This window comes from Cimex lectularius, unplaced genomic scaffold (assembly GCF_000648675.2).
Source record: "Cimex lectularius strain Harlan isolate CLEC.00 unplaced genomic scaffold, Clec_2.1 scaffold116, whole genome shotgun sequence".
Classification (NCBI taxonomy): domain Eukaryota; kingdom Metazoa; phylum Arthropoda; class Insecta; order Hemiptera; family Cimicidae; genus Cimex; species Cimex lectularius.
This window is the reverse complement of record NW_019392765.1, coordinates 1,287,204-1,302,222: the sequence shown is the minus strand read 5'-3', so window position 1 is coordinate 1,302,222 and position 15,019 is coordinate 1,287,204. Positions and strand designations below refer to the sequence as shown.

The window sequence follows — 15,019 nt, the reverse complement described above, 5'->3', positions numbered from 1 at the left end:
GACTTTTTTATGTCAACCAAAACCTTGCATAAAAAGATTAAGTAATTGAAAGAAGTAATTTGGTCAATAGACCACTAAATATAATGGATCTATTTCTGTAATTCATTAGCGGTGATTTTGGTCTGCTAATCTTCGCTGGGCTGGACTGTCAGACGTATTTCGGCATTTCGCCATCTTCATTATACGACGACCTATCCAAAAGTTTGGGTTTATAAATAGGATGCGATTAGCCCTCCTAGGAAATTTTGGAAAATGAAATTATCTGATGTAAAAGAATGAAATAAATCATGATGTATATTCTTTTTTACTGATGGATTTAAAGATTCAATTAATTTTATTTGTCGTTTCTGTTGGGGTTCAGATAGTAAATGGATCGACCAGGGGTTTTATTGTTATACTTGCCCTCGATCTTCTTGTCTTATCGCTTTAGATTAACCTCGTTGATCTTCGACTGAAAGAGGATATCACTTGTCCCAACATGACTCGATTTTTTATCCATACAGTCAACAATTTTAAAATTGAGAACGTATCGAAACGGCTTTGAGCATCTGGCAAAACGTATTTCGCCTTCGATCCCGACGCCCACGCATCTGGTAACAATGGAAGATCGTTTTCGATGCGGAGTTGAATGGGCTTCTAACTTCCTTGACAACACGACGGAAATTTCGTCTCAACTTGTTGTCACACCGAGGTAAAAACGAATCGGCCGATTCTGCTGTTTCCATTTCATTAAACAACACCCTGTACAAGCGGGTTAAAAATGGTGCAAGATTAGTTGAATATTTGTCAACAGCTTTATCATCCTAGATAATCAACCCATTCTCTATTTGTATACCAGGCGAAGGTGATGTTTTTGAAAACAGACATTCCAGATAAGGTCATATTTAGGTGGTATGACAAGGCTAAACAGCAACTACTTGTTCTCCAGGACTTACTCATTTTTAATTGTATCATGCAGGTCAAAATCTCTTGCAACTGGTTCTTATGCAAATAACTTACAAATTGACAAAATCTAGCAATAAAATAATAACTCTTTTTAATAATTTAGTTGTTCATAATTGTTCATGATGTGGAAAGATGGTGTAGTCACCCCACGAAATTGACGAATGATATGATAACATTATATTGTGGCCTGATAGCACAATGTCAATGGCTATTTTTATAACTTTATTAAAACAAACAGATATAGTTTTTTTATTGTCTTTACCCCTAGAACAAATATTTCATTTTGAGCTATAGAAATAGGTTGAAAAAGAAACAAATCACTTCTATTTTAAACACGTCGTCAGTTAATTTGGCCAGATGTTTCGCTGATTTAGCTTGTTCCGTTTTCGGCCCGGAGGACCTTTAATTGGAAAGTATTTCGGTGGGCGAGTAAGTCCCGGAAGGAAAACCGAGGGGAGATGTTTCGGGGGGCTTGAAAACAAGGGGCTTTGGAAGGCTGCGTCAGGCACAAAATGACGTCATCCAATTGAACGCGTCTGGTTGATTAACGAAACGTTCGTTTCAGTCCAAGTGCTTTCATAACAGAAGTTAATTGGCCATGAAGTTTGTACAAACGGTCACTCAGATGTGACCCAATAAAAGTTCTATTTGAAAAAAAAACATCCTACAAATGCGTCGATCCTGTCTGGAGGAGCAATTGGAATTTTGTGGTTTACATAGCTGCACTTTTGCTAAAAAGTCTTACCATAAAGTGGTTTAACTTTGTTGTCTTTATTAGCTTATTCCTGGCCGAGGATTATCGTGACCATCCGCTAAGAATTATTTTTAGTTCACACCAATTACCTGACGTTCTTCTCAATTTATTTAAAAATTATGACTTTACCATAAACAGTCATTTAATCCATTATGTTTAGTGATCTGATTGAAAAAATTACTTCTTTCAATTAATCACTCTTTGTATGTAAGGTCTTGGTTGAAATGAAAGCCTTAAGTCGTGGGTTCGAATCCCGCTCGTGACACTAACTTTTTCGTTTCAACCAAGAACTTACATTCAAAGAGTAAACAATTATGTTGCTCTACCCACAAGTAAATTCTCTGCCCCTACAATCCAAATATCAGGAGGACTAATATACCTAAGTTTCTCTATATGGGAAGAAATAATTCGCTTTATAGAAATGATGAATGGTGGAGTGAGCGCGGTGTTCAATCCTTTTAAAAAGATAGTTCCTACTCACAGTAAATTGTTTTCCAACGATCCGGATTTCGAGCTTTTAGCTCATCATCAGGTTAAAAGAGTTCAACAACCACTCTTTCAACCTGATGATGAACTAAAAGCTCGAAATCCGGAACATTGGAAAAAAGTTTACTGTGAGTAGGAACTATCTTTTAAAAAATAATTCGTTTTTGTTTCCTAGGCAGATTTAAACTAATTATTTTGTTATGTAGTTATGCATTAAAATTTACATTAGTCGTTGAAGTTGTTTCATCTTCCGGTCATTTATTTTATGAAGCAATTTTAAGCTATAGGTTTTGTACATAAGTAAAGCAGTTGGCACGGTTTTTGCCCTCATCAAATGCCTGCCTCACACTGGGGTAAGTCGGGTTGCATATTTAAGAATGGTGAGTTTCCAGTAGCGCGTTGATTGGTTTTGTAATGCAAATAAAAATATTACTTTTTAAATTATTTTTTACGAGGGTTCGCAACAGCCGAGGCCATATCAACCCTCAGGGTGCCGGTGTTTTTGAAAAAAAGCCCACTTGTAAGTATGTCGAGTTCGAATGCAGGGCTGCTGGATTCGAACCCGGGACCTTCACCTTACAGCGCCGTGTCAACGCCTAAACCGTTGCGGCCACCGACGCCCCCTAACAATGTACATACAATATTATGCATAATTATTGTATGTTTTATTAACAATAAATAAATTTATTTCAGAACCACATTTTTGTTATAGTTATGTAACTAGCTTGGAGAGGGTAACCACATTATACATATGTATAAAAAAGGAAAATTTCTGAAGCTAGGTCTGTTAAATTTTCAGCCCTTACAGCTCAAATACTAAGACATCAAGCCTACCCAAATGTTTGTAAATATTCCCAATTATAAAAAGAGCAAATTTTCATTAGTTTTTCCCTGAATAGTATGGCTACAAAATTCCACTGGACATGTATAAAAAACGAAGTCCAAAAACAAAAATCATAATCTTATAGGATTTAAAATTAAATTTTCATTATGATTTCTAAGAACAACCTGTGTATAGTCCATGGATTTTTGATTCTACCTCGACCCACTGAAAGTAGCTATGTATAAAGAAACAAGGGGCCTGAATTAATGAGTTGAAAATGAGTTCCCTCTAAGCTGGCGACAAGGCTACATTCGCGTTGGCGACACGTCAAAAATAGTTGTACTTGGCCTGAGACACCAGACGCTAGTACAGAAAATGCAAAAAAAATCGGTTTTTTGTACTGATATCTTTGCCTTGAATTCACAATTTATGAAAAGGTGGAAGAAGGTTTTAAATTAACACGGACAAAACAGTATTAGGCAATTACTGACAACTTTCGAGTGATTATCAATCCAACTTTAGGAAAAAATTCGACATTGTTTTCTAAAATCAGCCTATCTCACCCAAAATCAAAAAAAGGAAGGCGTCTTACATGATATTAACATTAGTTGATATTTAATCTTACATGTTTCAAAAGTACTATGATGAAAATATGGAAAATATGGAGTTCAGTAGGCCGTTTTTGACGTTAAAGCAATGTCTGCAGCTTATTCAATTTTTCAGAGATAACTTTACGAAAATACTACTAATTGGACAATACTTTATATTGGGTGTTTTTGTGACTTTTGATGTAAAAAGAGTGAAAGGACAAAAATTAAAATATTGAATAAGAAATTTAATGGTTAACTGGCCTTTCAAACTATATTTAAACTCAAGCATCTCAGTGGTAATTATTTTTCAAATCAAGTTAAAATATTTTTAACACTTCCACGTGTATCATGCCTACCAACATTTATCGTTCAGTCGGTTTTTACATACTTATTTTTAATACAGTGTGGGGTAAATAAGTTGGAACTTAGCCCAATATTCGTGGAAGGCTATACTCAACCACATGTTGAAAAATCTCAGAGGACATCAATCAATTGGTCGATATTCCTGTGAGACTAAAATTTGATTACGAAGAAATAAAAAAAAGCTGGCAACAAAGAAAATTATTTGTAGAGAGTTGAACTTTATTTATTAATTATGTAATATAAATATACTACTATTAAATTATTTATTAATTTGTACAGAGTTGAGGATATCACTTCTGGCAATTCACCAGTAATTCCACTTTTTGTAATTTACAATAAATTACCGACAAGTCTCGAGAATCGCCAAACCCGGATGTTGGTAGCCGGGGAGCAGACCTCGGTCTATCCGTCCAGCCACCGAGGTCAGATCTCGGGGGTTGTCAACAGCTAAGTCAATTCAACGCCCAAACCCAGTCACGCTCTCATTCATTCTTCATTGGCAATCCTACACGCTCTCTTTATAGAGCCAAGGAGTTGCACCCTTCAAGTAGGTGGGGTATATCGTGCAACCTTTCTGTACATACGCGGGGTTTGGCCCAAAAGTAAGTGTCCGTGTGTCAACCTCGCATGGCCGATCCTTAATCGGGTGACCTCCTTCTACGATTCAGATCCCCCGAAGGCATCGACTGTGCTCTTGATTACTTAAATATATTATATAAATGAGTAGCTTTGTTAACGTTCATAAATGCAAGGGCTTCAATATGAAAATTTTCATATTATTCTATTATATATTTTATAGTAATTAACTCTGGATTAGGAAACTTTGGAAAAAATGAAACTAAGTTAGTTAGCTATTAATAATGCAGCAATAATTTGTTGTTTTAGTCGGCATTGTAATTACTAAATGTAGTCGTTTGTAGAATAATTTTTCATATTTGAGAATTTTAATTTATATATTATTACTGATCTTATTGTGGTAAATTTAGGATAACTGATGATGTGCATTGACTGCACTGTATAGGATAAACAGATTGAGCTTATATTTCTTATATGTGCCAAGTTTAGCCTCGTTCGTTGTTAATTTAATTCGTAATTTCATTGTTGTTCACATATTTCGTAATCTTTCAAATAAATATTTATAGCTTTAAAAGTTTGATGAAGTCGATATATTCTATGAAAGCAAGACAAAGGAACTAAGTGTTTCCATGCAAAATCCTTTCATCCCTAATCTATTTTAATACAAAATTTTAATACTAAAAGCTGCAACTGATTACATTACATATAATTTAATAACGAAATGTTCGAAAACTCTAATATATGAAAACATATTTATATATATAATATATATAAACATATTTGCTAAATCATGTTAAAATATATGTTCAACAGATAACAAGATGTTCAACTTTAATGCTGAAACAAGTAAATATTTTCTGAGATACAACTGACATGAGATTTATCATCTTTGAAGTTTTCTCTGAATGATAATCTCCTCGAATGTAGACGTCGGTGATACAGAGCGATATAATTTTAATTTGCGTCAAAGGGAAGCAAACAAACTTACCCCGGTCCTTTCTATTTGGATAAAAATTCTCCAAAGGAAAATTACCAACATGTACTGTATTAAATTTCTACCCATTAAGAATTATCAAAGGCTGATAAATGCATTGAGAGTATAAAACCTTAGGGAATGGCAAGAACAAGAGTTTTTAAAGTTATTTTGGATGTAAGAAGTCTTGCCATTCATAATCCTATTTCAGGCTATTTTCGTCGAGATTAGGGATGAACCATCTATTTAAAAAAGTATTTTTAGTATATGTACATAATCTTTATGTAATCAACTCTACTGGAACAAATAATATAATTTTTCTTTTGAGCCTTCCTTTAATCCTACAGTGACTCAACGGTCTAACTCATATATTATAGCAATGTATGGTGATTAGTGACCGTTAATCGATATTTACTTAGAAATCGTGAGATGTGGTCTGGTGTGATGTAGGTTTCAGAAAAATATTTTCTTTATCGTGCCAACGTTTCGATCTTTATTGAGATCATCTTCAGGGCCTGGGATTTACAAACATTGTTTACATATAACAATTACATTTTGGATGTGGAAAAGTGAATTTATACAAAAAATATATTTTTTTATATATTCAATCAAAGTATTTCTACTCACTCAAAGTGTTTTTCTTCTGTGTAATTGTGCCATTCTTGCGTGTCGTGTCGAGAGTGCCAGTGAGATTTTGCTATTTTGTGTTTATATACGTTGGATTTTGAAGAGGTGGGGAAGGATTTCACCTCAAAGAAGCCGACGCCTTATGCAAAAATGTCTTTTCTATACCGACATCCTTCTCCACCACTTCAAAATCCATCGTATATAAACACACTGAAGATGATCTCAATAAAGATCGAAACGTTGGCATGGTAAAGAAAATGTTTTTCTGAAACCTACATCACACCAGACCGCATCTCACGATTTCTAAATAAATATTGTAGCAATTTTTATTATTTAGGGAAATGATTCTGAATTGTTTTACTGTTTTTAAAAAAGCAATATCATATTTCCCCTTAATTCCTTTAATTTTTATGAATATTATTGGTATTGAATAGGAAAACCAGATGGAAGAAAATTTATGACTTAAAAAATGGAGGTGCTTGATCTCGTTTACTATACTTTCAATTGTTATTTCATAAGTTAAGTTTTAAAAATAAGTGAGAAAAACAGTTTATTCATTGTGGACAAGAATATATTTGTTATAATTATAACAAATATTCATAATTTAAAAAAATCCTTCAAAATGTGAATCCACACAAGTCCGAATGTCATATGAATAATAAACTTTAACCTTTAATATTTTCTATTTTACTTGACTTTTAAACCTTGTCCTTTCAACATTTTAAATAACAGATACCTTAACAAAAAATTCTTTATTACTGTATAATTTAATAAAAGTGTAATTAGGTTGACAAGTTTTAGACGTCAATGCACATAAAAAAGATGCATACAAGTATGTAATTATGTTTAACTTATTTTTTGGTTTGTTCTAAGCCCAAATATGTGTTTGCTAAATTGTAAGTCGTTATTTACATTTCAGTGTTTAAATTAGGACATAAAGTTCGATAATTCATTAATAGTTGATCTGTTAATAAGTACTAAATTATACATGTTGTATGCCCTACAACTTAAATACACAAACTTTTCCTAATGCCTTTATCCATTTATATGCATAGTTATTTCATCCACGAGTCACAAGGCTAGAAAAATCTTATTATTTTAAGATTTTTCCTTAAAATATTTATTAATCTTATTATTTTAGAAAATTAAAATCTTAGCTTAAAGAAAATAAAAAGCATTTGCTTCGTCTATCTACATGCACAAGTACATGAGGGATTATTAGGAAATAACAGGGGTTGTTATATGTTAAATGAAGTATATCTTCACTATACCTCTCCGTGGCCATTTCATATGTCGCCGAGAATCAAATGGATTACAAGACATTTGAAAAATGGCAAAAAGGAGGGAAAATTCAAAAAAAGGAAGGGATGAGATGGGAAGTAAGTGTCCGAGTGGATCGAGGTCACGATAGCTCAAGTGGTTAGAGCAGCGGCGTATCTACCTGAAGGTCGTGGGTTCGAATCCCGCTCGTCACAGTGACTTTTTATCTCAACTAAAAACTTTAATTAATTGAAAGATATCATTTTCTATCTTATTATTTTCTAATTATCTGTACACAATGCATTATTTGTTCTGATTTTTTTTTTTTAATTTTCTTTCATGTCAATGAACAGCATATATACTTTATTTCTGAGTCTTGAAGATCTAACTTCAAAGTTTTTCCTATCTTGTTGTATGGTCTATGCGGGTCGCCCTTAAGCTATGGACATTCCTTATAATTGTATGTATTTTTTTATTATTAGTGGTAACTTTATTGTACAAAAAACGAGCCTATAAAAATAATTTACTGAAATGCCACTATACGTCATGGATTATTTTCTCAACCAGGGTTGAGGTGTAATTTAACAAACAAGTAAGACAAAATATAACACTTAAAAATAGAGGAGAGCTAGACGAAGAAGAAATAACGTATTACGAGAAGAAAGATCAAAAACAAAATGTAAATATGATAATAATGAAAAGTGAAAGTCCGAGGTTGACACACGGATGACTTTTGGCCCAAAGCTCGCGTAAGTTTCCGAGAAAGATTGCTTGATATGTCCCACTTAGTTGAAAGATGCAATTCCTTGGTTGCATATAGAGAGCGTGTAGGAATGCCTAAATGAGAATCTCAGCTTGAGCAGGCAGCGAGTATCTGGGATAATGTTATGATTTTATTATTATTTTGAGAAAAAGGGGTTGTTATATTGCAAATAATACTGATAGTTTTGTGTACCTAGCGTGTGTTGAAAGTGAATGTATTTATTGCCGTGAATGTAGGGTGAGAAGCCAATGACGGAATATTGAGAATCTATCGACCCTCATTAGGTTAATTATACAATAGGTGTAATGGGTGTTGGAGGAATATAGAGTACTACCACTCTAACTGAGTGAATAGTATGTAGAAACGAAGAATGCATTTAAAAGTAAGAGAGGGAATAGGTTTGGTGATTGTGTTGGGTACTGAATTGACCTAATTGTTTTTATACCCTGGAGCCCAAACGACGCCTGCCAGTATAAAGCTGAAATTGCCAGTGGACTGCGAGAAATGATGGCTCAAACACTACATGCGTGTGCAGATTTGAGCATATATAAGTTCAATAAGCTTGCAGATACAAACAGGCTGATAGCAAATTATAGCTAATCACGAGAATTGATGGATTATATGCAACCGATCATGAAGTATGATGCAAATAAGCCTCTTGCTGTTTAAATATCCATTTCAATTATGAGATAGTCAGATAGGGGTTAGCTTGCGTTAAAAACGTGATTTAGGTGGATAAAAATGAGCAGAAGAATCAGCACGAGACAAGTGTTCCGGACTTTTGGTAATAAAGTAAATAATTGTTTCTTACATAAATTAATCTTATGTAAAGGATTATCCAAAGGAAAGTTGTATTTCTGAGAGAGATTTAGCTTTTGCACCAAAAGATATTTTTGTTTATAATTTCTCGATCAAGTAACCTAGGTAGTCGGAAGGGAAGCAAATTTATCACCTTGAGGCAGAATTTTAAGTGTACTAATATTTGTTCGAATTTTTTCTGTAATTCGTTTGGCAAGCTGAGGTTATTCTAAAAATACTTAATAATTTTTGGTGTATATTCAAGGTGCATAAAAACGTAAACAGATTTAGTAGTTTCCTAGAGAAAATTAGATGGGGCTGTAATTAGAAATCGTAAGTTTTACATTTTAAACCGTTATACTCGAACAACATAACCGTCTAAAATTCGCACCAATTTTTAGCATTTGATACAGTTGAAGTGGCACTGCACAATCTTCACTGAGGAACTCTAGTTCCTTCGTCTAATTCCTCACTGAAGCTGTTGCAAAGCCGAAACGTGTTTAAGTAGCATTAAAACACGCTAGTGTAGACGGACCCAGTGCTAGTTCAATGTATGTACGACTAAATAGTACGTAACATGAAACAAACCTAATGTGTTAATTTTCTCTGAATATTCTATTATCATTCTTGTGGTAACAAAACAATGTGTGTTATTATCATTGTTATTCCGTCACTATTCTCATCCCTAAAGCTCACAAACCCCCAACCAGATTTCATCCTACACACCTATTAGCCTGCTTCCTGCAATGTCCAAAATCCTAGAACGACTCCTTTTAAAACGCAAAATACCAATCATTGACACCTATAATAACATTCCTTCTCACCAATTAGGTTTCCGTCCTCAACATTCCACTATCCAACAATGCTTTAGAGTAGTCGACACCATCCTATCGGCTCTAGAAAAAAGGAGTATTGCCTGGGCGCGTTCTTAGACGTAGCACAGGCTTTCGACAGGGTCTGGCATCCAGGCATACTGTTTAAACTTAAGCGCTTCCTATCCTCTCATTATTACCTTTTATTGAAATCCTACCTAACCGATCTATGTTTCAGAATGAGGTGCGGTAATGAATTTTCGGAAGTCAAACAGACACAGGCCGGTGTACAGCAAGGTAGTATCCTTGGTCCTGTCCTATATGTATATCATTTATTATACAGCTGACCTACTAATAATCTTGACACTATTACCACCATGAAAGCGGACGACACCGCAATCCTATCCTGTCCAAGCTACCTTCAACATCCAGGAACACCTTGAGATTATTGAAGACTGGTGTAAAAAATGGAGGACAAGACTGAACGAAGAAAAATGCACTCAGTGTACTTTTACGCTGAAAAAGCAGTTTTGTCCTCCATTGTACATCAACAACAAAGAGATACCAGTTTCCACTCAAGTCAAATACCTGGGAGGACTATATCTTGACAGCAAACTGACGTGGAATCCCCACACAAGACTTAAAAAACAGCAACTTAATACAAGACTTGGACTACTATGAAGACTTTCAAGGCCGAAATCGACTTTGACGATTAAGACAAAGCTAACACTGTACAAGATTTTAGTAAGACCAATATGGATATACGGAGTGGAACTGTGGGGCACTGCCAAGCCTTCCAATATCCAGCGCATCCAGTCCTTCCAATCCGAAAGTCCTTAGACAAATTGTCAAAGCACTTTATATGTCACTAACCTCACTATCCACAACGGGCTAAACATTCCTTTTGCCAACAAACTAATCCGGTCCAGATTCCAAATCTTCCATACCAACCTTTCGAACCATCCTAACCATACTGCTCGAGCACTATCCACTCATTCTCATCCTGACAACCCACCACGTCGCCTCAACCGACGATGGCCTCGGGACCTCCTTGACCCTTAAATGATTAATGGCTGGCTCCTCAAAGCATGTCTCTTATCCGTCCCTTCTCCGAGGCTGTCAACAGCTAGGTCATTTCAGTCCCAACATACACATTTTTTAAACCTAGAAACATACACTCTCATTCATTCTTATATATTTTTTTCCTGTGTATACACCAGACATTCGAGTAGGGTGGTGGGTAGGGTGCTCACTTATTCCACCATCACCACACTGTACATTCACTATAATAAATACATTCACTCTTAATGTAACCAAAAAGTAGCGAGATATCAAGTATTTAACAATATATACAATAAATCATGTGTCCTACAAAATTGGAACAGGGACCAGAAGACTCGGTGCAGTGCTCAAGCGCAATTCTCATATCGGGTGGCGCTCCTGCCCGCTCTCTATATAGAGCCAATTCAAAATTTCAATTAAGTGCTTCATATCGAGCAACCTTTCTCTACCGGCCGAGTACATACGCGGGCTTTGTCCGAAAAAGCAAGGTCCTTTTGGCAACCAAGAATCGCCCAACCTAAGTTTGAAGAAGTGAATACTTTTTCTTCCATTCAGATCCTCTGATGGTAACCTACCGACCGTCATGAAACTTCCGGCTTTCTCTGAGGGACTAATAAATTTCTTAACTTGTATTTTTGTTGTAATTAAGACAAGATCACAACGAATTATTTATTTAAAGAACATTATGGACATTAAATAGAGGGGGGGGTGATTTACCCTGATGGCGACAGATGGTAGTTCCCACCTGCAATATGGGCTGTGGAGGGGTTCTACTATAGAGATGTACAATTGTACAAAAATGTCTTTTTTGCCGGGGTGGATACATTGTCCGCCATGAGAGGTTTCATGTATATATGCACGTATAAACATGCGACTGTATAACAGATATTAATACGTAGTCGCTGATCATTGTCTTCTAGCAATCCATATCTGTATATAGTAGTCATAATTGATTGTATTAACTATTTTATTCAATTAATTATAATTATATGTATTAATTATTTTAATCTAAGGCTTGGTGATGAAAAAGCAAGTGTCACGAGCAGGATTCAACTCCCTCCCCCCCAGCCAAGGTCGTAGTTTATTATTTTTTATATTTTTTTTTAAACGAGGGGTTGCAACAGCAGAGATCATATAAACCCTCAGGGTGCTGGTCTTTTTGAAAAAAAGCCCATTTGTAAGTATGTCAGGTTCGAATGAAGGGGCGCTGGATTCGAACTCGGAAACTTCACCTTACAGCGATGAGCGCCGTGTCAACGCCTAAACCGTTGCGGCCACCGACGCCCCTAAAGATCATAGGTTTGAATCCCGCTCGTGACACTTGCTTTTTCTTCTAGTTAATTCATAGTTTCATCTAGATAGTTTCTTATCGAGTAATTATCGTGTGCATACTTTTTCTAACACAATTTACTTGTGTGATCGTATGAGAAAGATTCTGAAAAAAAATACGAAAAGACCTTTATCAATTAGGCGTTTCATCAATTAAACAGGTCATTCCTCTTCGTTCAGTACAGAAGCTTAAATATAATCTGTCTTATATGATTCGCGGTGTAGTGGGAGGAAGGAAAAGAAAATTTCGTTCAGAAGAAACCATACAGGAGTATCTCTTAACTTTAAAAAGATAGGTCTCTCGCTGTTTGTCGTTTTATAACTATCCGGATTTCAAGCATTAAAGCTCATCATCAGGTTGAACGAATTACAAGCACGTCTCCCGACATTGTAGGCGTGAGTGTAGAGTAAGGGCCACTCTTATAATTTATGTCGGGAAACGTGCTTTTAACTCCTTCAACCTGATAGCTTTTATGCTAGAAAACCGGATAGTTGAAAACAACAAACTGTGATTAAGAACTATTTTTTTTAAAGAGATTAGACAACATACGCACCCCACTTTTTTCATTTCTAGAGGAGTATTGTTTTTCCGTTCTGTGAAAATGGCACATGTTCAAAGCCAGAATGTTGCTTCATTTCCTGCCACCGCGAAATATCAAACAGGACGTATTTAAACTTGACAAAAATCATAAGTAGTTTTCATTTATTTATTTTATGGTTAGTAATAATTAAGTTGATTGTTATTTGTTAGTAATTGGCAAGTTTGTTTAGGTTTATAATGCGATTTACCTTTTCTTCGTCTTTTTTGCTTCTTCTTGCGGCAAGCATTTGGAACGATTAGACGTTCAGTGTCTATTAAACTTCCCGAAGAAAACTCCAAAATCTTCATCATGAGGCACATAAGCACTACCAACATGTCAGCCGATCTTGTCTTGTCGGAAAAATCTTGAATTTCGACCGGACAATAAACATTTCACCGAAGGCTGCTAGACGTGCGCCAAGGCAAGGGTAGAGGGGTAGTTCCGACAAGGGACGAAAACGCGTTCTCTCTGCGGCATCGATAAAAAGTTCAAATTTCAAATAAACACAAAAAATGCACACCAAAAAAAAATTGTTCACAGATGACTTAAATGAATGAGATGGTTAATAGAGCCGGAAGCGGGGGCGATTATTGTGACTCAGTAGGTTTTTAATAATGGGCGACTTGTTAGAATAGAAGCCAAGGGTAGGATCGCGCGGATGTATAAAGCACCTGGACGATTTAGCCAAGCATTAGACCCAGCGTGTAAAAAGTTGAAATCCGACTGAACCCGGGTTTAACGCTATCACTGATACGTGCCAAGTGTCTGCCGTTGGTAATAGAACTAAATATAACTTGTGCTCGTGTGAGAGGGGCTGAGGGACTCTTCCGATGTACAGTCAAACGCAAAACTAACGCGCGCACTGGGCCTGTTGGCAAACAAATTAAAAATTTGGGAATGTTCAATTCACAAAAAATAATAACCTATGGAAGATCTGTAATCTCAATTTGCATTCTTCACACTAAATACAGATATAAACTATATCGGTGTCGATGGGAGTCCAAAAATGCTAGTTTTCAGGGCAGCGTTGTTAAAGATTGCCTTGCCCGAAACCCTAACATCATACTTATTTACCGTGCTGAATAAATAATGAACAAATGAAAATTCAGAATTTTTGTTAAAAAATCCTCTAAGCAAATAAACAAAATTATATTGTTAAAATTCTAAACTAACAAGAGGACGACCAGGTTGGTGGGTCACGGATTTGGACCAGATTTTTTTTTTCGTGAATCTAAACTCCAAAATATCGGATATGTATCCGCCATTCTTGTGAATAGGCTCTGGTTTCGCCAAAAACATTTTAAAGTTGAAATTTTCCGTTTTTTTTACTTTCCCTTTCTACTTGCTCAAGTCAACTATGTGAATATATTATCATTTTTCAGCATTTTTTATATAGATTAAGATAGAAATATCGTAAAAGCTATCGAAGTTTATCAATAACCAAATAAATGTCAAAAAAACGAATATTTTTCAAATAAACCAAGTCGTAAATTTTTTTTCGTGAAACTAGAGCACCTCTAGAGACCCCTAAATATAATTTCTTGTGTGTGGTGATTAGTGACCATTAGTCGATGATTATTCAGAAATCGTGAGATGCGGTCTGGTGTGATGTAGGTTTCAGAAAAACATTTTCTTTATCGTGCCAATGTTTCGATCTTTACTGAGATCATCTTCAGGGCCTGGGATTTACAAAAATTGTTTAAATTTAACAAAAAAAATGTAGGATGTCGGAAAAAGTGAATTTATACAAAGCAAAAAAAAAATTTAACCAAAGTATTTCTACTCACTACTCTTTGAGTAGTTGAGTAGTAGCTTTCTACTAAACACTTTGATTGCATACAAAAAAATTTTTTTTTGCATTTTATAAATTCACTTTTTTCCATATCTTACATGAATTTGTTAAATTTAAACAATGTTTGTAAATCCCAGGCCCTGAAGATGATCTCAATAAAGATCGAAACTTTGGCACGATAAAGAAAATGTTTATTATGAAACCTACATCACACCAGACCGCATTTCACGATTTCTGAATTATAATTTCTTGTTTGAATTTAAATTTATCGATTTTTTGACCTCTAAAATTTATAATAAATAATATCTGTTTGAAACGGCTATAAGGATTTTAACGTCAAACAGACCATTTCCATTTTTCCAGACGATTTCCATGCCGGTCACTCAACTGCTGAGAATTCATTATGTCCTTTTTACATATTATATAACTAGCTCGCCCTCTTACACTACACATTCACACTAATAAATACATCCACAAAAAGTAAC

The 15,019-nt window shown here is 35.2% G+C and overlaps 1 protein-coding gene across 1 annotated transcript in view; it reads right to left on the bottom strand.

The window, feature by feature from the left end:
- The window catches only part of LOC106663610, a 56,903-nt gene extending 43,381 nt beyond the window's left edge, over nucleotides 1-13,522 (bottom strand). The window contains exons 1-2 of the mRNA XM_014388549.2: nucleotides 13,414-13,522; nucleotides 12,951-13,210 (exon numbers count right to left, since the gene is read on the bottom strand). Coding sequence (XP_014244035.1) covers nucleotides 12,951-13,077 — 127 coding nt within the window. The 5' untranslated portion in view covers nucleotides 13,078-13,210; nucleotides 13,414-13,522. The remainder of the gene's footprint in view (nucleotides 1-12,950; nucleotides 13,211-13,413) is intronic.
- Between the last annotated feature and the right edge of the window lie 1,497 nt (nucleotides 13,523-15,019).